The sequence below is a fragment of the Cajanus cajan genome, chromosome 10, assembly GCF_000230855.2.
Source record: "Cajanus cajan strain Asha chromosome 10, NIPB_CcT2T_4, whole genome shotgun sequence".
In the NCBI taxonomy this organism is placed as follows: domain Eukaryota; kingdom Viridiplantae; phylum Streptophyta; class Magnoliopsida; order Fabales; family Fabaceae; genus Cajanus; species Cajanus cajan.
This window is the reverse complement of record NC_138526.1, coordinates 3,920,550-3,940,168: the sequence shown is the minus strand read 5'-3', so window position 1 is coordinate 3,940,168 and position 19,619 is coordinate 3,920,550. Positions and strand designations below refer to the sequence as shown.

At 40.6% G+C, this 19,619-nt stretch overlaps 1 protein-coding gene across 1 annotated transcript; it reads left to right on the top strand.

The window, feature by feature from the left end:
- Positions 1-2,880: 2,880 nt before the first annotated feature.
- On the top strand, positions 2,881-3,849 carry LOC145952280 (uncharacterized). The gene is made up of 2 exons (XM_083064615.1): positions 2,881-2,988; positions 3,325-3,849. The coding sequence occupies exons 1-2, from the start codon at positions 2,881-2,883 to the stop codon at positions 3,847-3,849; spliced, it is 633 nt and encodes a 210-aa protein (XP_082920741.1).
- The last annotated feature ends 15,770 nt before the right edge of the window (positions 3,850-19,619 follow it).

The window sequence follows — 19,619 nt, the reverse complement described above, 5'->3', positions numbered from 1 at the left end:
TTTAAAAACCTTTTTCTTTTTCCAATGTTTTGAGTAAAATATTGGTAGCGACTCCATGAACCTATTTTCAAAACCATTAATTAAGGATTAGTCTGGTATCCGGGCATTCCTTAATTAATGAGACTTTTAAAAGGATGTCTAAACCATACGTCGCGAGATCGGAAATTTTCGGGTTGCGACACCGAGGATCTCGCCCCAGACGAGGTCCGTTATCTAATCATATTACACCTCATCTCAGGCCCAAGGCCCAAAGCAACCCTAAATCACACCAAGGTACGTGCATTACTTATACGAGACTACTACTCATACAAACCCTAACTTTGGCATCGGAGTCTCTTTTGCAGGTACCACCCCCATCTTGGAGCACCAGCGTACCAGTAAAGGAGGCTCACCGGTCTTACTTGGAAGATCGTCCCTACGACAAATTCCGGTAAGAACATTTGGCGCCAACCGTGGGGCCGATCGAGACAGCTCTTATCGGCCACCCGTATGGTATTCACCAGAAGCCACAACAGACGTGCAACAGACGATGTTGAGCACTCTATCACCATAGACAGCGACGCCGCAACCTTGAGAAGACTGATCGACCAACTCGAACAGATGCGACAGCAACACGCTACCAATCTGGAAAACATACGTGCCAAACATGAAGCCAACCTCGACGGAGCAACGCGAGGCTAGGTCAACCAGGAAGCAGGATCAACTCCCCTACGGGGAATGGTCTGTACGATCGCAGGAGGTTTCGCAGGAGGAGGCGCCAGCAGCTCGGCCCGGAAAAAGCACCTGCGCAGCGTTAACCGCATACACCTCACCACCTCCGCCTCGCCCCAGAGCTCGTCGGCAATCACTTTCACCGACGACGACTATGTCGGGGTCAACCCCAACCAGGACGATCCCATGGTTATAGCCGTGGCATTAGCTAATTGGGAGGTCCACAAGACCCTGATCGACCAGGGGAGCTCGACCGACATCCTATATTGGCCAACGTTCCTCAGGTTAGACATCCCCCACTCTCTCATACAACCTCACACAGAGCCCCTAGTCAGTTTTGCAGGAAGGAGTGTCCACACCCGGGGGTATGTGGACTTACTAACAACTTTCGGGGCACCCCCGGATTCAAGGCGGGTCATGGTCCGATACCTCCTCGTGGAAGCCGACACCTCCTATAACATCATCATCGGCAGGCCAACCTTGAATCAGCTCGGAGAGGTGGTGTCCACCCCACACCTCACCATGAAGTTCCCAGGACATGATGGAAAGATCATCTCCGTCAAAGCAAATCAAAAGGTGGCACAGCAATGCTATACAGAAATCCTGAAAGTTGCCCCACTCGGTGAACAATGCAAGAGCAACCTCACCACCGTGGTTCACACCGACCACGAAGAAGTCACCGACCTTGACCCAAGATCCGACGCCCGCGACGAGCGGCCCAGCCCCGTTGACGAGCTCGATGACCTCCAGATCAGGGAATTCCCCGGGCAAACCATGAAGATCAGCAAACAGTTGACTCCAGAGTTGCGACAACAACTCGAAACGGAAATCCTCAAAAGCACCGACCTCTTCGCCTGGTCCAGCGCTGATATGCCAGGCATAGACGCCAATTTCATCTACCACAGGCTAGCGATACACAGGGAGGCAAAACCAGTCGCCTAGAGGAAGAGGAAGGTCGGCGGAGAAAGACGGGAAGCCATCGTCGCTGAAACACAGAAACTACTCAACGCTGGCTTCATCCGTGAAGTCAGATACACCACATGGCTGGCAAACGTGGTCCTGGTAATGAAGAACTCGGGGAAGTGGCGTATGTGCGTCGACTATACCGACCTAAACAAAGCATTGCCGAGCATTGACAAGTTAGTCAACAGAGCCTCCGGACACGCCCTCCTCAGTTTCCTTGACGCCTACTCGGGTTACAACCAGATAATGATGTACCCACCTGATGAGGTACATACGTCCTTCATCACCGACCACGCCAACTACTGCTACCGGGTAATGCCTTTTGGCCTCAAAAACGCAGGGGAAACCTACCAGCGGCTGATGGATAAGGTTTTCCATCAACAGATCGGGCGGAACATGGAAGTTTATATCGACGATATGGTAATCAAAACCACCTCGGTAATAGACCATGATACCGACCTCGCCGAAGTGTTCGCCCAGATCAGGAAGCATAACATGCGCCTCAATCTGGAGAAGTGCGTCTTCGGTGTCCAGGGAGGTAAGTTCCTCGGCTTCATGATCACGAGCAGAGGAATCGAGGCCAACCCCGAAAAGTGCAAAGTCATCATCCTGATGCAGAGCCCACAAACGGTGAAAGAGGTCCAACGCCTAGCCGGACGGTTAGTCTCACTGTCCCGCTTCATCCCCAAACTCGCGGAGAAGGCAGGACCAATCTTCACCCTGTTAAAAAAGCCAAAGGGTTTCCTGTGGACAGATCAGTGCGAAGATACTTTCCAAAGTTTCAAATCTTTCCTCACAACCCCACCGATCTTATAGAGGCCGGATCACAACACCGACCTCTTTCTCTATCTGGCAGTAGCCGAAAATGCCATCAGCGCAGTTATCGTACAAGAGCACCAAAAGGTACAGACACCTATCTACTTCATCAGCCGAGTCCTACAAGACGTGGAGAGAAGATACCAAAAGGCCCGGGCAGCACCGGACCATCATCCAGGAAACCTTGCACTCGCCCAGCCTAGACGACAAAGTCATCAGCGTCAGTGACAATGAAGACCTGGGATGGATGGCAGGCATCTGGAGTTACTTGAAAGAAGGAGTCATGCCCGAGGATACAGTCGAAGCTCGGAAGATAAGGATGAGATCGGCCAAGTTCATCATCATTGGGGATGAGTTATTCAAGCGTAGCATTTCCTCTCCACTGCTCAAATGCCTGACGGCGTCTTAGGCAGCCTATCTCATCAGGGAAATTCACCAGGGGATATGCGGCATGCACTCTGGCGTGCGCTCAATGGTGACCAGAGTACTCCGAGTTGGGTACTACTGGCCCACTCTGAAGTCGGATTGTCAAAACCACATCCAAAAATGCAAAGAATGCCATCAATTCGGCAACGCACACCGACAACCGCCCGAAACTCTCCACCACATGATGTCGGCATGGCCTTTCTCCCAGTGGGGAATGGACATCCTCGAACCATTCCCCCCCGCGAAGGGCCAACTAAAGTTCCTCCTGGTAGCGATTGACTACTTCACCAAATGCATCGAAGCATGCCCACTCGCCAAAATCACCACCGAGAACGTGCGGAAGTTCACCTGGAAAAATATCATTTGCAGGTTCGGAATTCCTCACGCCCTCGTCACTGACAATGGTAGACAGTTCATCGCACAGGAATTCGAGGACTTCCTCCACGAACTCGAAATCAAACACCTTGCGACCTCGGTGGAACACCCCAGACCAACGGTCAGGCCGAAGCTGCCAACAAAGTCATCCTCCGGGAACTCAAAAAGCGACTAGGAAATGCCAAAGGGCAGTGGCCCGAGGAACTCCCCAGCGTCCTTTGGGCGTATCATTGCACCCCTCAGTCAACCACGCAAGAGACGCCCTACAGGCTGACCTACGGAGCCGACGCAATGATCCCGGTAGAGGTCGGCGAAGCATCCCACAGACGCCAAGTCTTCAACGGCGAACAGAATGCCCAAGAACTGGCAGCCGACCTTGATCTAGTGGACGAGCTTAGAGACGAAGCCCGAATCCACGAGGAAGCCTGCAAGCTCCGAGCATCCCGAAGATATAACACCCGAGTAAAACCTCGATCTTTCCGAACAGGCGACTTGGTGTGGCGGTTGTTAGGCGAAGCACGGAAAGACACGTCAGAGGGGAAGCTCGCACCCAATTAGGGTGGCCTGTTCCGAGTTACAGAAGACTTGGAGAATGGGGCCTACCGACTAGAGGAGCTCAGCGAAAAACCTATACCGCGAACTTGGAATGTTACGCATCTCAAGTTTTATTTTAGTTGAAACTTGTATGAATGAGTTATGCACTCTTTTCCCGCCTCAATCTTTTGTCCCAATAAACAGAAAGATGGGTTTTGGCTGAGAGGGATTTTAACGAGGCACATTTACACAATCAATGAAAGAACTCATTCCGTTCTACTTATATCTCTCTAACCTCACATTATTTTACGTTTTACTCAAACTCGAGGTCGAATACGAACCTTAACCCACCTATTTGGGGTCGAATATGAACCCTAACACGTTTATCCATGGTCAAATACGAACCCTAACACATTTATCCATGATCGAGTACGAACCCTAACGAAAAACCCGAGGTCAAATTCGAACCTCGGTATACCCGAGGTCGAATCCGAACCTCGATATGAGTAAGGTCGAGTCTGAACCCTCACAAAGGTTACTTAACGAAAAACCCGAGGTCGAATTTGAACCCCGGTATGCCCGAGGTCGAATTCGAACCTCGATATGAGTAAGGTCGAGTCCGAACCCTCACAAAGGTCACCTAACGAAAAACTCGAGGTCGAATTTGAACCTCGGTATACCCGAGGTCGAATCCGAACCTCAGTAAGGTCGAGTCCGAACCCTCACACAGGTTACTTAAAGAAAAACCTGAGGCCAAATTCGAACCTCAGCATAGCTAGGGTCAAGTTTGAACCTCGTACAAAAGCATACAACAGACATAAAACGGGTGTCTCAAAACGCGCATAAAGCAAAAATCACGCGCAAACACATAACAATCACGCGCAAACACATAAAGAAAAAAAAGAGGCATATATACAAAATCATGCTTGCCAAGTTCAAATACAAAAATTCAATCGAACTACTACAAAATTAGCCTACGTAGAGGCATTCTCACTGGAACTATCCTCCACATCGTCTTCTTTGACGAGCTGCCCAAAGCGAATAACTTTCTCCACATGCATAGTGGAAAAGTCAAAACCTGACGCGAGGAATCTGGCCTGACGAGCAACCTTGAGGAAACCCCTCTTGTGCTCCACCATAACAGAACGCTCAACCTCCTCAAGCCTCCTCTTCAACGCCACATTCTCAGCCTCCAGCGCCAAAAGACCTACCCTCTAGGCAGCTATCTCCTCCTCCTTGCTACTGATAATCACCTCGTCACAAAGACGCTCCTCAGTCACCGAAACCAGTTCATCCTTTAAAAACGCTACTTCTCCTTCCAAAGAGCGAACCTGACCCGCATAACCTTCATTGGAGCGCAGGGCGACCTCCAGTGACTTCTGGACCTCGGCGAGGTCCCCCCAGGTCGCCTGGAGCTCGGCCCCCTGCATCTTCGCTTCACCAAGGGCGGCGGTCAAAACCTTATTTTCCTCCTCCAGGGGCTGCACTCGGCTCTTCAGCTTCGCCAGATCCTCCTGCTGCCTGGACCACTTGTGTTTCCAGTGGTCCACAATGGTCGTGCCCCTCTGCAGGAAGATCTGAGCAGCATCAAAACTCCCCATCGGCCCGGCCGACTCGATCATCGCCTGATCGGCCGTGCTCAGTGACCCCTTCAGGAAAAACTTCTCTGGAGTCACCGCGGCAGTCCACAGAGAATCGACCTCCTCCGACGCACTCAGGTGCTCTAACCGCATGGGCGCGCCCTCTTGCGCGTAGCGGTACGCAACGTACGGCCGCCTCGGCCTCGGCACTAGACCAGGGGTAGGAAGCCCGGAGCTCGACCCCTCCCTACGGGCCTCACCGGAAGAAGACGCAGGCACCCCCTGCGCGACCACGGAAGGATCCCCTTCCGACGCCCCTGAGCTCGGAGGACCCGAAACCCCGGTGACGTTCCCCACCTGCAAGAAACAAGGGTACTCTTCTGAGAACAAAAAGTAAACAGAGAGGCGAAACGCCAACACCACAGAAGGCCCAACGGCTTACCTCGCCGATCGGAGCGGCAGGTGCAGCACCCTGGGTCACTTCCTTGACAACACTTCCTGCCTACAGAAAGCAACCCCAAGTCAAGAGACGAAAAAACAACATAAAAACAAAGAAAATAGAAGCAAGACCAACAAATAACAGTACTCACCACGGCAGCCTGAGCAACTTGCTTAGCAGCTCGGACCAGCGCCTCACCAGGCTGAGCCACGGGCTCGGCAGCCGATACCACCTCTTCGGCGGCCCGGGAAGCAACCTCCCCTATTGCACAAGGGGCAGAAGTCCCCCCGACCTCTCTCCCGCCCCTCTTCCTTTTTCGATTGACCTTCAGAGGGGAAGCCTCATCCTCTGGAAGCTCCGCGACCTCGAGCTCGGTCACGTTGAAGTGGCGCTTCAACTCAAGCCACAAGTCTTTCCCTATAAGGCCTACAGACAGCAAAAAGGGGGACATCAGCAAAAGAAAAATCGCACAAACCTCCACAAACTGCTAAAGTGCAAGAAACTCACCTTCCAGGACCCTCCCCCTATGCGCCGAGTTTGCAAGCGACAAGACCGACTTGCAATCCAACGGGCGAGGAAATGCCGAGAGATTCCTGACGACGGTAGCCTCCGAAACTGTCAACTCCGAAGGGTCCACCCCGTGAAACCTAGACGGTTTGGGGACCCAGTAGAAGGGGAACTTCGGCAGCCCACCGAAGTAGAAACCTCCATCCTCTAAAGGATCAACGCCCACGAGGACAACCCGGAAAAACTCAGCTTTGAAGTTTTTATAAGACTGGGAGTAAAGAGTGAATAAACCCCCTTCTTTACTCCCGCTCAAAGAAAGAATGCCATAAGGCGGAACGCCCAACTTCAGCTGGTAAAAATGGAGAAAAATGCGAACGGACAACTCTATCCCTAGGACCGCGCACAGAACCTGGAACGCCCTCAAAAAACCCCAGCTATTGGGGTGCAGCTGGCAAGGGGCCGCGTTGATGTAGTTCAAGAAATCACACTCAAACTGCGTGAAAGGAAGACAAACGCCCAGGTCCCTGAAGAAACACTGATAAACGTAGAAATGAGGAGGGTCGGTAGAACTCCCCATGTATACACCCTCACCGGCCGAACAGGGCTCGAGTTGAATCAACCGGGAAACGGAGGAGTCGCAAATCTGATGCGTCTCCCAAACTGCATCAACCTCCAGGCGTGACTTGAACACACTTTGGACTTCCCCCACTTCGCGTTTAACCCAGTCGTAACCAGGAACACCCGGCTCCAGGTCCTTGGGCGGGGGCGGATCTTTCCTCTCGGCGGCACCCCTCCCGGTAGCCACCACCTTGCCGCGCGCCTTACCCCTGGCAGGCGCAGAAGAACAGGCATCACGACCACCAGCCATCAAGAAGAGCAAGAAGACTCAGAGAGGAACGGAGAAAATGGACACGAAGAAGAACAGCGTGCGCAAGAAGCCACAAGAGTGGAAAAGAGTAAAGTGAAAAAGGCAAAAAGGCGCGAGTGAGAGAAAAGAAAAAAAAAAACTCTCCCCCAAATTCAAAACCGTCACGACGCGTGTCGACCAAAGGGCACGCCTGACAACACAATTAATTGCAAATTCATCATTGCATAACCGTCGTTTCCCATGACACGCCACTTGCACGTTTCCGGGAAATGAACAGTCGTGACACATGTCACCACAACGAGCAAACGTACGCGAGGGATCACCTCCCCCCAGCAAGCTCGGCCTCAACTCCTCGACCTACGATCTTCGGAGCTCGAGGGGCTAGTGTACTGTCCGCACTGCGTAACCGAGCTCCGAGCTCGGCACAGCAACACGAGACGACCTCGGGTACGTGCAACGCGACGTCAGCTCAGTATTTAAGTGAATCATAAGTGATTCCTGAGGATCTCGCCCTAGACGAGGTCCGTTATCTAATCATATTACACCTCATCTCAGGCCCAAGGCCCAAAGCAACCCTAAATCACACCAAGGTACGTGCATTACTTATACGAGACTACTACTCATACAAACCCTAACTTTGGCATCGGAGTCTCTTTTGCAGGTACCACCCCCATCTTGGAGCATCAACGTACCAGTAAAGGAGGCTCACCGGTCTTACTTGGAAGATCGTCCCTGTGACAAATTCCGGTAAGAACAGATTAGAAACAAAAGTATTAGGTAATATTATATGTTTTGAATTTATTAATCCTCCTAGATCAAGAGAATTAAATCTTTTAAAAGAACATTCTACTAGCATTATTAATAACAAGAAAAAACATATTAACTCTTTAAATAAAGAAATTCAATACAAAAGAATAGAAGAACAATTACAACATACAAATATTCAAAAAATTATTAAAGAATTTCAAGAAAAAATAGAAAAAGAAATTTGTGATTTAAAAATCCTACGACCTTTTGGCACCGTAAAAAATATGAGATATCTTTACCTTATATTGATGGGTTTAATGAACAATATATAAAAACAAAAGCCCAACCAATCCAAATGAATGCCCAATATTTGGAATATTGTAAAAAGGAAATTCAAGAATATTTAGAAAAAGGATTAATAAGGCCTTCAAAATCACCCTTGAGTTGTTCTGGATTTTATGTTATGAATGCCTCTGAATTAGAAAGAGGAGCTCCTAGATTAGTAATAAATTATAAACCTTTAAATAAGGTTTTAAAATGGATTAGATATCCTTTGCCCAATAAGCCAGATCTTATTAAAAGACTTCATAATGCAATAATATTTTCTAAATTTGATATGAAGTCTGGATATTATCAAATTTCTGTAAAAGAAGAAGATAGATACAAAACAGCTTTTGTTGTACCTTTCGGGCATTATGAGTGGAATGTAATGCTCCAAGGTCTCAAAAACGCTCCTAGTGAATTTCAAAATATTATGAATGATATTTTTTATAATTACATGAACTTTACCATAGTATACTTAGATGATGTATTAGTTTTTTCAAAATCAATAAATCAACACATAGAACACCTTAATAAATTTATAAATATTATTAAAGAAAATGGCTTAGTAGTATCTGAAAAAAAGATAAAAATCTTTCATACTAAAACTAGATTTTTAGGTTATGAAATTTTCCAAGGTACTATAACTCCTATACAAAGATCTTTAGAATTTGCTGATAAGTTTCCTAATGAAATAAAAGATAAAACCCAACTTCAAAGATTTTTAGGATGTGTTAATTATGTAGTAGATTTTATTCCTAATATTAGAATTATATGTGCTTCTTTATATTCAAGACTAAGAAAAAATCCAATACCCTGGAATGATGAGATGAGTAAAATAGTAAAAATTAAAAAAATAGTTAAAAAACTTCTGTGTCTTGGTATCCCTGATCCCCAAGCCTCATTAATTGTAGAAACTGATGCTTCAGAATTAGGATATGGGGGTATTCTCAAACAAAACCTTTCTTCCAAAGAGCAAGTCGTCATATATCATTCGGGTATTTGGTATCCTTCTCAACAAAAATATTCAACAGTCAAAAAAGAAATTCTTTCTATTGTCTTGTATCTTCAAAAGTTCCAAGTTGATCTTTTTAATAATTTTTTTTAATTAGAACTGATTGCAAAGCTGCTCGTAGTGTTCTTCAAAAAGATGTCAAAAATCTTGTTTCAAAGCATATTTTTGCATGACAAGCATTATTATCTTGTTTTGATTTTGAAATAGAACATATTAAGGGAGAGAAAAACACACTACCAGATTTCTTAACGAGAGAATTTTTGCAAGAAAATGAGCAAAAGCTCAAAAGACCAATACGGTTCTCCACTGGGAACCCCTAATCAGACATCAAGCAATACTGACAATAAGCCATTGGCCCCTAATGCAACTGGAAGCAATACATCTCTCAGACCACAAAGACCAACCTTCTTAGCCACCATAAAAAAGGAACCTCAAATCACTTCATCCAACAAATATTCGCCATTATCTTTTCTAGACAAATATCAAAGTCCCACTCCTACTTCAATACCTACACCGTCGAAACAATTATCTCAAATCACACCTCTAATATCTACTCCTTCCGGCTCAAAATCTTATGAAGAAGAATACATTACTAAAGATGAAAATATTGATATTCTGCCAATAGAACCTGATTGGAAAAAATTAACTCCAATTACTTTAACCTCCAGAATCTTTCAAGAAAATTACCATTACCTTCCTACCTACAAATCCAGAATTATTATTATTATTATTATTATTATTATTATTATTATTATAATAATAATAATAATTATTATTATAATTATTATTATTATTATAATTATTATTATTATTATTATAATTATTATTATTATTATTATAATAATTATTATTATTATAATATTATTATTATTATAATAATAATTACTATTATTATTATTGTTTTCGTCCATTTTTTTTTTCACCATCTTATTATTATTTTATTGTTGTTCTTCTTGTTTATTGTTTTCTTCTTCTTGTTCATCTTTTTCTTCATCTTTTTCTTATTATTATTGTTGCGTTCTCGCTTTTGTTTTTTTTAATCTTTTTTTTGTTATTATTTTGTTCTTATTTTTCTTCTTTTTTTATTATTTTATTTTTCTTCTTCTATTTATTTTTCCTTTTTTTTTCTTTTCCTTATTATTGTTTTGTTGTTGTTCTCCTTGTAATTATTTTGTTGTTCTTCCTTTTCGTCTTCTTCTTCTTGTTATTGATTTGTTGTTCTTTTTCTTGTTATTATTTTGTTCTTCTTCCTCCTCTTATTTTGCATCTTGTTCTTTTGCTTCCTCTTCTTCTTCTTTATTATTGTTTGTTGTTGTTATTGTTCTTCTTCTTCTTCTCATTATTGTTTTCTTCTTCTTCATGTTATTGTTTTGTTGTTATTTTTTTTTCCTCATTTTCTTCTTTTTATTATTATTGTTTTTTGTCATCTTCTTCTTCTTATTATGATTATTTTTTTTTTCTTCTTTTGCATATGTTTCTTTTTGTTATTGTTTTCTTCTACTTCTTTTTCTTCCTCTCCTTCCTGTTATTATTTTGTTCTTTTTCTTCCTTTTCTTGTTAGTATTTTCTTCTTGTTATTGTTTTCTTCTTTTTCTTCCTCTTCTATTTCTTCTTGTTATTGTTTTCTTCTTCATCTTCTTCTTCTATTTCTTATTGTTATCGTTTTAGTGTTATTCTTCTTCGTCTTCCTCTTTTTCATTTTCTTCTTCTTCTTCTTCTTCATATTTCTTTTCTTCTTCTTGTAGTTGTTTTTTTTTTGTTTTTCATTTCTTCTTCTTGTATTTTTTTTGTTCTTTTTCATCTTATTCTTCTTTTTCTTATTCTTCTTGTTATTGTTTTACTTTTTTTTTTCATCATCATCATCATCTTCTTCTTGCTATAACTTTGTTGTTCTTCTTTTTCTTTTTATTTTTCTTCTTCTTGTTCTTATTATTGTTTTCTTCTTCTTCTTGTTATTGTATTCTTCTTCTTCTTCTTCTTCTTCTTCTTCTTCTTGTTATTATTTTCTTCTTCTTATTGTTATTGTATTCTTCTTCTTCTTATTTCTTGTTTTTATTGCTGAGATTCTTTTTCTTCATGTTATTATTTTGTTGTAGTTGTTATTGTTCTTCTTCTTCTTTCTTTTCTTTTTCTTGTTCTACTTCTTTAAGTTATTGCTTTATTATTCTTCTTCTTCTTCTTCCTCTTCTTACTCTTCTTTTTGTTATTATTGTTTTTTTTTCTCATCATCTAGTTATTGTATCTTCTTCTTCTTCATATTGTTTTCTTTTTCTTGTTGTTATTTGGTCTGAGGTTGATTCAGACCAAAATCAAATATAAGATAGGAAGAATCTATCGGCCGAAGCCTGAGGAATCAAATGCAAGACCAAAATAGGCATCATATGAGACTAAACATTTTGTATTCTAGAGAAAGTGCATTTTTAAATGGAACAATCTCGAAAGAAGTTTATGTAAGTCAACCTCTTGGTTTCGAAAACGAATTATTATCATCTCATGTTTGCAAACCAAACAAAGCCTTGTATGGATTAAAACAGGCACCACGTGCATGGTATGAAAAATTAAGTTCCTTCTCCTTCTCTTTCTCCTTCTCCTTTTCCTTTTCCATCTCCTTTTCCTTCTCCTTCTCTTTCCCCTTCTTCTTCTTCTTCTTCTTTTCCTTCTTCTTCTTCTCCTTCTCTTCCCTCTTCTTCTCCTTCTTCTTCTTCTTCTTCTTCTTCTTCGAAGGAGAAGAAGTAGAAGAAGAAGGAGAAGAAGAAGGAGAAGGAGAAGAAGAAGAAGAAGAAGGAGAAGGAGAAGAAGGAGAAGAAGGAGAAGAAGAAGAAGAAGAAGAAGAAGACTACAAGAAAATTTGGTATTTCAGACGGCAAAAATCCGTGGGAAATGCCCAAAATCTGTGGGTAATGAGGCATTTCCGACGGATTACCGACGGACACTAATCCGTCGTTAAATTGGTCGTCTGAAATTTATCCACGGATTTTTATCCGTGGGTAACTTTCCCACAGATTTTCCCACGGATTTATCCGTGGGTAATTTCCCACGGATAAATCCGTGGGAAATTACCCGAAAATTATAATTTTTTTTAATTTTAATAAATTTATTAATGTAACAACCATCATATTTGGCCTTTCAAGGGTTCTATTTCACGATATTTCATTGTTTAGTGTGTTTTATCCTTACTTGTGCAATTTCTGGGAAACTTCCCAGAAGGTCACCCATCCCTGTACTACTCCAGGTCAAGCACGCTTAACTATGAAGTTCTGATGGAAGAGCATGGGCTAAAGGCCCAACCACTAGAGCTATGGCCAGGAGGTTACTTGAAGATTTGACTGCTTCAGAGCTTGGTGGGCCCAATGGGCTTGGTGGGCCTAGGGTGCTTCTTACTTGGGCTTAATTGATTATACACCATGTTTAATTGTACTTTCTTAGTTTAGGAATCTATTTTCATGTTGGTCTTGTATTTTGACCATAGATTAAGGTTTAGGCTAGTTGGGCCTAGTTTTGGGCTTCATGGGCCTTTGGGCTTTTGGTACCCAATATTGGGCTCATTATTTTCCTTGTAATATTTCCTATTGATTGTATTCATTAGACCATTGTATTTAGGTCATTAGATTAGGTTTTAAGGAGGAATTATTAAAATTGAGGATTAGGCAACATTAGGTTAAATTTGACTTGCATTTAAGTTGAATTTGGAGTCACATTGTTTGCGCCACCTTGGCTGAACAAGTGTGACACAAATTCAACCCTAAATGCTAATCAAATTCAACCTAAATGGACACTAAACACCCATGTGACCGGACCTTGCATGCGAGTTAAGTTTTTGAATTCAAATTCAAATTTGAATTCAAAAACTTGGCGCCACATTAGGCTAGCACATTGGCGCCAAGTGTGAGCCATTTCTGGATGTTATATATGCTACCTCCTTAACCATTTGTACTACTTTTGATCATAATAGAAATTTGTGAGCCTTTGGCCGAGTTTCCCCTCTCAAAAGTCCCCTAGAGTTCATCTTCAAAACCTTAGGATTCCACCTTAGAATCCTCCTCTTTGAAGTGTGCTTTCCATTGATGCTTGAGCTTGGATGCTTCCTTCCTAGTTTAGGTTGAGTTCATCTTGAGTTCGTAGCTAGCAAAGTGTTCATAAGTGAAGAATCAAGTCTCCATTGAAGAAGATCCGGCCTAAGCAAATCCGTGGAGAAGATCATCCATCACTTCTCCTAGGTTTGCTATCAATTTTGGTATCAAGAGCAAGGTCTTCAAGGAGATAAGTTCTTCATCTTGTTTGGTCCGAATATTTTGTGTTCTTTGTGTTCTTATGTTTGTCTTAATTGAGTTTCAATTCGGATCTATATTTTGATGTTATTGAGTTCATAGATCCATTGTTGATTGTCTTGAATTTTCTTCCATAATCAACTTGTAGGAACTATTTGCTTTGTGCTAATTTTGAGTTTATTTTGAGTCTCTCCATTCCTTGTATGTGTCCGTGATTGGACCTCATACATTGCATTTAGATTTTGTTTTTAAATCTTTGTTTTGTCTTAGAAGTTTGTGTTTAGTCCTTACTTGTTGCAAATTCCTTGAATAGCATGTTTAACCTAGTTTTATTTTGAGTTTTGTGTCCATATATTGCTTTCGGTTTAACTATTGTTCTTGCCTCCTATATGTGCTTTTTCTTTTGCCTTATTGTGTTCATAACTTGCTATTAGTTCTAGTAAGTTTCTTTAGAGTTAGGTTTCTATAATGTTCTTAAGTTTTCAAATCACATTCCATTGAAAAACTTATAAAAATTTTGTGACTCAAAAATTTCAAGTGTAAACCTACTTCTAGTGCACTCTTCTTGTGGATTCAAATTTTAAAAAAAATTAGAGGCTGAAAACAGAGATAAAACAGAGCCTAAAGTGTTCAAAAGATCAAAAAGAAAAGAGTTCAAAGGAATCCAAACCAAAAACCTAAAGACTAGTGCACTAGTTATTCAAGTTACTTGAAAATTTGACCTAATTTTTGGCTGATTTGTAGTCTCGGTTTCTATAGCTTGGAATCTTTAACAATTTTGAAACAAAAGGCAAATATACTCTCTGGACTCTTAATTTGATACTGGAAAAAGAAAGAATTAAAAAAAAATAGAGAAAGAAAATTAAAAGGAAAAAGCCGAGAGGTATACAAGTTAAAAAATTACTTGATTCCTTGTTATTGTTTTGGCTACTACTTTTGCTATACTTGTCCAATTGTCTTCAAATTTTTTTTGTTTTGTTCATCTATTCTAGTACCTATCTAGGAACTCTTCTCTCTGAGTGCTAGTTTTTATTTGGAGTCTTAATTTTCAGTTTTACTTGTTGAACTTCTTTGAGTCTTGTCATATACACATATTACTCTTAATTTTGGTATAAGCTTTCCAAATTGTGCTTTGTTGCTTGTCTAGTTTTCTTTCAATAATTTCCTGTACTGGAAGTGGCCTTAAATCCTTGCTCAAGGATCAAGCATTGCTCAACAAAGAGTAGGAAAAATTTTGGACACTATAATCACCAAATTTGACCTAATTTAGTGACCAAAATCCTCCTAAATCTCCTTCACTTGAGTGACCAATTCCTTCACCTTGTGAGGCAGCCACCTTAACCTCTTTGTTGTGTTTCTTTTGCAGGTCCAGGAGCAGCATATTGAAGGATTAGTGGCGGATTAAACACTTGGTTAAGTGTTAGAAAAGTTGAACACAAAACCGCCACTAATTGGTCACCAAAGCCGCCACTTTATTGCTTTTTAGGCTAGTTTAATTTTTGTCAATTCTCTTGTATTTTTAAACCAATTTGTAAAGCTTGGAGGGAGTATTAAGAAGCTGGTCAGGTATATCTACATCCTTGATAGACTCTCACGTGTAGTACTAGTGGAAGTGGCTTGGAAATTTCATATGTTTCAAGCTTCCACTTAGGATATCCGACTAGTTGCTTAACTTGCTTCTTTTAAGTTTTCTTGTACTTAATTGCTTTACTTTGTTGCCTATAAACGTCTAGAATTGTGTAGTTTTATTTGCTCACGTTTAGTTAAGTGTCAAAAACAAACAAATTGTGAAAAAGCATACAAAAATTTTTGTGAAAAGTTTTGAGGAATTGGAAATACCACAAAGGAGTTTAGTGATTTCCACTTGAAAAGGCTTGGTTATTAAGTGGCTCTTTGTAGCTCACCTCCCTTGATAGTGCAACTTGTACACTTAGACTTCCAAGTGCTATTTTCATTCCTAGAAAAGACCAAAAACATTTTATAACTTTTTGCATAGCATACAAATTCTTTTTGCTTAACCATGAGTCATCATTCTCAAGGTAGTAGTGACTTTGATACTCCTAAAAGTTTTGAAAGAATTGTCAAGGAGGTTGAAGCACTAAAACTTTGGAAAAATGATGAGATGCTTCAAAAACAAAAAGAGAAACTTGAAAAAGAAGTACAAATCATGGCTTTGGAACAAGAAATCCAAAAGATTAAGCAAAGAGAAGAAAAACTTTTAAAAAGTTTAAATAAAAATAAAAGTCCAAAAGGTTCTTCTAGGAGCTCAACCAAGAGCTCCAATGATTCTCAAAGCCAAGCTAATGATGGTAGTATGCATATGGATGCTTACTATCAACCAACACCTAGGAGAGTCATTAAAGAACACAAAGTGAGGGAATCAAGGGTTGATCTCCCTTACTTTCATGGAAAAGATAATGTGGACACCTACTTAGATTGGGAGATGAAAGTGGAACAAATTTTCACTTGTCATAAAGTAGGTGAGGAAAGAAAAGTTCCTTTAGCCACCCTAGCTTTTCAAGGACAAGCCATGTATTGGTGGACATCCTTGGAAAGAGAGAGAAGACTTCATAATGATCCTCCCATCACTTATTGGAATGAGTTAAGGAGTGCTATGAGAAGAAGGCATATACCTTCCTATTATAGTAGGGAGCTTATGGATAAGCTCCAAAGACTCCAACAAAAGGGTATGAGTGTTGAGGAGTATAGGCAAAAGATGGAGTTATATCTCATGAGGGCTGGGATAAGGGAAGAAGAAAGATTGACCATTGCTAGATTTCTAAGTGGTCTTAATTTTGACATAAGAGATAGAGTTGAGTTACTCCCTTATAGGGACCTTGATGATTTGGTCCAACTTTGTATAAGGGTGGAACAACAAAATTTGAGAAAATCCTCTTTTAAAGGTAAAACTCAATCTAGCTCTTATGTTAAGAAAGATTACAAGAGGGAGAGTCACTTTGATTCCTCTAAGAAATTTGGCAAAGAAAAAGAAAAAGAAAAAGAAAGTGATAAAAATAAAAATATTGTCACTTCTAGTAGCAAAACTAGTGATATCAAATGCTTTAAGTGTCTTGGGAGAGGACACATAGCCTCTCAATGCCCAACTAAAAAGGTGATGATTTTGAAGGGGCAAGACATTTATAGTAGTGTTGATGAAACTAGTTCCACTACTTCAAGTGATAGTGAATCAAGTGAGGAAGACCATTCCATTGAAAGTGCATATCCTTGTGATGGTCAACTTCTCATGATTAGAAGGCTTCTAGGAAGCCAACCTAATGAGTCTCATCTTTCACAAAGGGAGAACATTTTTCACACAAGGTGTAAAGTTTTAGACAATGCTTGTTCTCTCATTGTAGATAGTGGGTCTTGTTGCAACTGTTGTAGCACAAGGTTGGTGGAGAAGCTTGGTCTTACTATTATTCCTCATCCGAAACCATATCAACTTCATTGGATTAATGAAGATGGGGATATTAATGTTAATCAACAAGTGAAAGTCAAGTTCTCTATTGGTAACTATGAAGACCAAGTGGTTTGTGACATAGTTCCAATGGAAGCTTGTCATATTTTGTTGGGAAGGCCATGGCAATTTGACAAGAAAACCATGCACAATGGCCTTACCAATGAAATTACTTTCACCCATAAAGAAAAGAAATTTGTACTTCATCCTTTGTCTCCTTCACAAGTGATAGAGGATCAAGTACAAATGAAAAAGAAAAGAGAAGAAGAAAAAAAAAACTTGAATAAAAAAAAAAGAAAAGAAGGAAAAGAAGCATAAATTTTCAAAGAAAGATGAAGAGAAACCTTTTCCAAAAGAAGGAATTCAACAAGAACCTTTTAAAAAAAAAAAACTTTGATTGTTGAAAAACCTTCTTACATTCTTCTTTGTAAAGGTATGCTTCAGTGTCATAATTTAAGTATTGAACTTAATTCTTTATCTTCCCAATTTCTCATTTATTAAAAGAATTTGATGATATATTCCCTAGTGAAGGTCCACAAGGCCTTCCTCCTTTTAGGGGTATAGAACATCAAATTGATTTTGTGCCTGGGGTTAGTCTACCCAATAGACCAGCCTATAGGACAAATCCTCAAGAAACTAAGGAGATCGAGAATCAAGTCCATGAATTATTGAATAAGGGTTGGGTACAAAAGAGTTTGAGTCCCTGTGCTGTGCCTGTATTGTTAGTGCCCAAGAAAGATGGAAAATGGAGAATGTGTTGTGATTGTAGGGCCATTAACAATATCACAATCAAGTACAGGCACCCAATCCCTAGACTTGATGATATGCTTGATGAGTTACATGGTGCTTCCATATTTTCTAAAATTGATCTTAAAAGTGGTTATCACCAAATAAGAATTAAAAAGGGTGATGAGTGGAAAACTGCTTTTAAAACCAAATTTGGATTATATGAGTGGTTAGTTATGCCTTTTGGTCTAACTAATGCACCAAGTACATTCATGAGGCTTATGAATCATGTCTTGAGAGAATGTATAGGAAAATTTGTGGTTGTTTATTTTGATGATATATTAATCTATAGTAGGTCTCTAGATGATCATTTAGGACATCTTAGAGAAGTTATGATGATCCTTAGGGAAAACCAATTATTTGCAAATCTTGAAAAATGTACTTTTTGTGTGGATCATGTGGTTTTCCTAGGGTTCATTGTAAGCAAAAATGGGGTTCAAGTGGATCCCGAGAAAATTAAAGCCATTCAAGAGTGGCCAAAGCCTAAAAATGTTAGTGAAGTTAGGAGTTTTCATGGTTTAGCAAGTTTTTATAGAAGATTTGTACCTAACTTCTCTAGCATTGCTTCACCCTTGAATGAGCTTGTCAAAAAAGATATTTTATTTGAATGGACTGCCAAGCATGACCAAGCATTTCAATTACTTAAAGATCAACTTACTAATGCACCCATTTTAGCTCTACCTAATTTTGAAAAGACTTTTGAGCTAGAATGTGATGCATCAGGAGTTGGCATAGGAGCTGTGTTATTGCAAGGAGGACACCCCATTGCATATTTTAGTGAAAAACTAAAAGGTGCCTCCCTCAATTACCCTACCTATGATAAGGAGTTGTATGCCTTGGTTAGAGCTTTACAAACTTGGGAGCACTATCTTGTGTCCAAAGAGTTTGTCATCCATAGTGACCATGAGTCACTTAAATATTTAAGAGGTCAAGGTAAATTAAATAAGAGACATGCCAAATGGTTAGAGTTTCTTGAACAATTTCCATATATTATTAAATTCAAAAAAGGAAAATCCAATGTTGTAGCTGATGCTTTATCTAGGAGACATACTTTGCTTGTGTCCCTAGGAACTCAAATTCTTGGATTTGATAATATTAGGGAATTGTATGAAGAAGATCTTGAATTTGGTGTTAATTATAAAAAATGTCAACAAAAAGCTTTTGATGGTTTCTATATGGCTGAGGGGTATTTATACAAAGAAGGAAGATTGTGTATACCCCAAGGATCCATTAGGAAACTATTAATTAAAGAAAGTCATGAAGGTGGGCTTATGGGGCACTTTGGTGTTGATAAAACCCTTAGTTTGCTAAAAGAAAAATTTTATTGGCCCCATATGCGAAAAGATGTCCAAAGGCATTGTTTTAGATGTTTAGCTTGTTTACAAGCTAAGTCTAAAGTAATGCCTCATGGAACATACACACCTTTGCCTGTTGCTTCTTCTCCTTGGGTGGACATTAGCATGGATTTTGTGCTAGGTTTACCTAGAACCCAAAGGGGAATGGATTCTATTTTTGTGGTAGTGGACCGTTTTAGTAAAATGGCTCATTTTATTCCATGCCACAAAGTAGATGATGCAAGCAACATTGCAAAACTTTTCTTTAGAGATGTGGTTAAACTTCATGGGCTTCCTAAAACTATAGTTTCAGATAGAGATACAAAGTTTCTAAGCCATTTTTGGCGTGTCTTATGGTCAAGACTAGGAACTAAACTCCTATTTTCAACTACTTCTCATCCTCAAACAGATGGCCAAACTGAGGTAGTGAATAGATCTCTGTCTACTATGCTTAGGGCAGTCCTAAAGGGTA

Excerpts from the sequence above, each read along its gene's own strand:
- LOC145952280 (XM_083064615.1), top strand. The coding sequence starts at position 2,881 with ATGCCTGACGGCGTCTTAGGCAGCCTATCTCATCAGGGAAATTCACCA. Across the intron at positions 2,989-3,324 it reads ACCAGAGTACTCCGAGTTGG|ACAGTTCATCGCACAGGAAT; the intron begins GTACTACTGGCC and ends TGACAATGGTAG.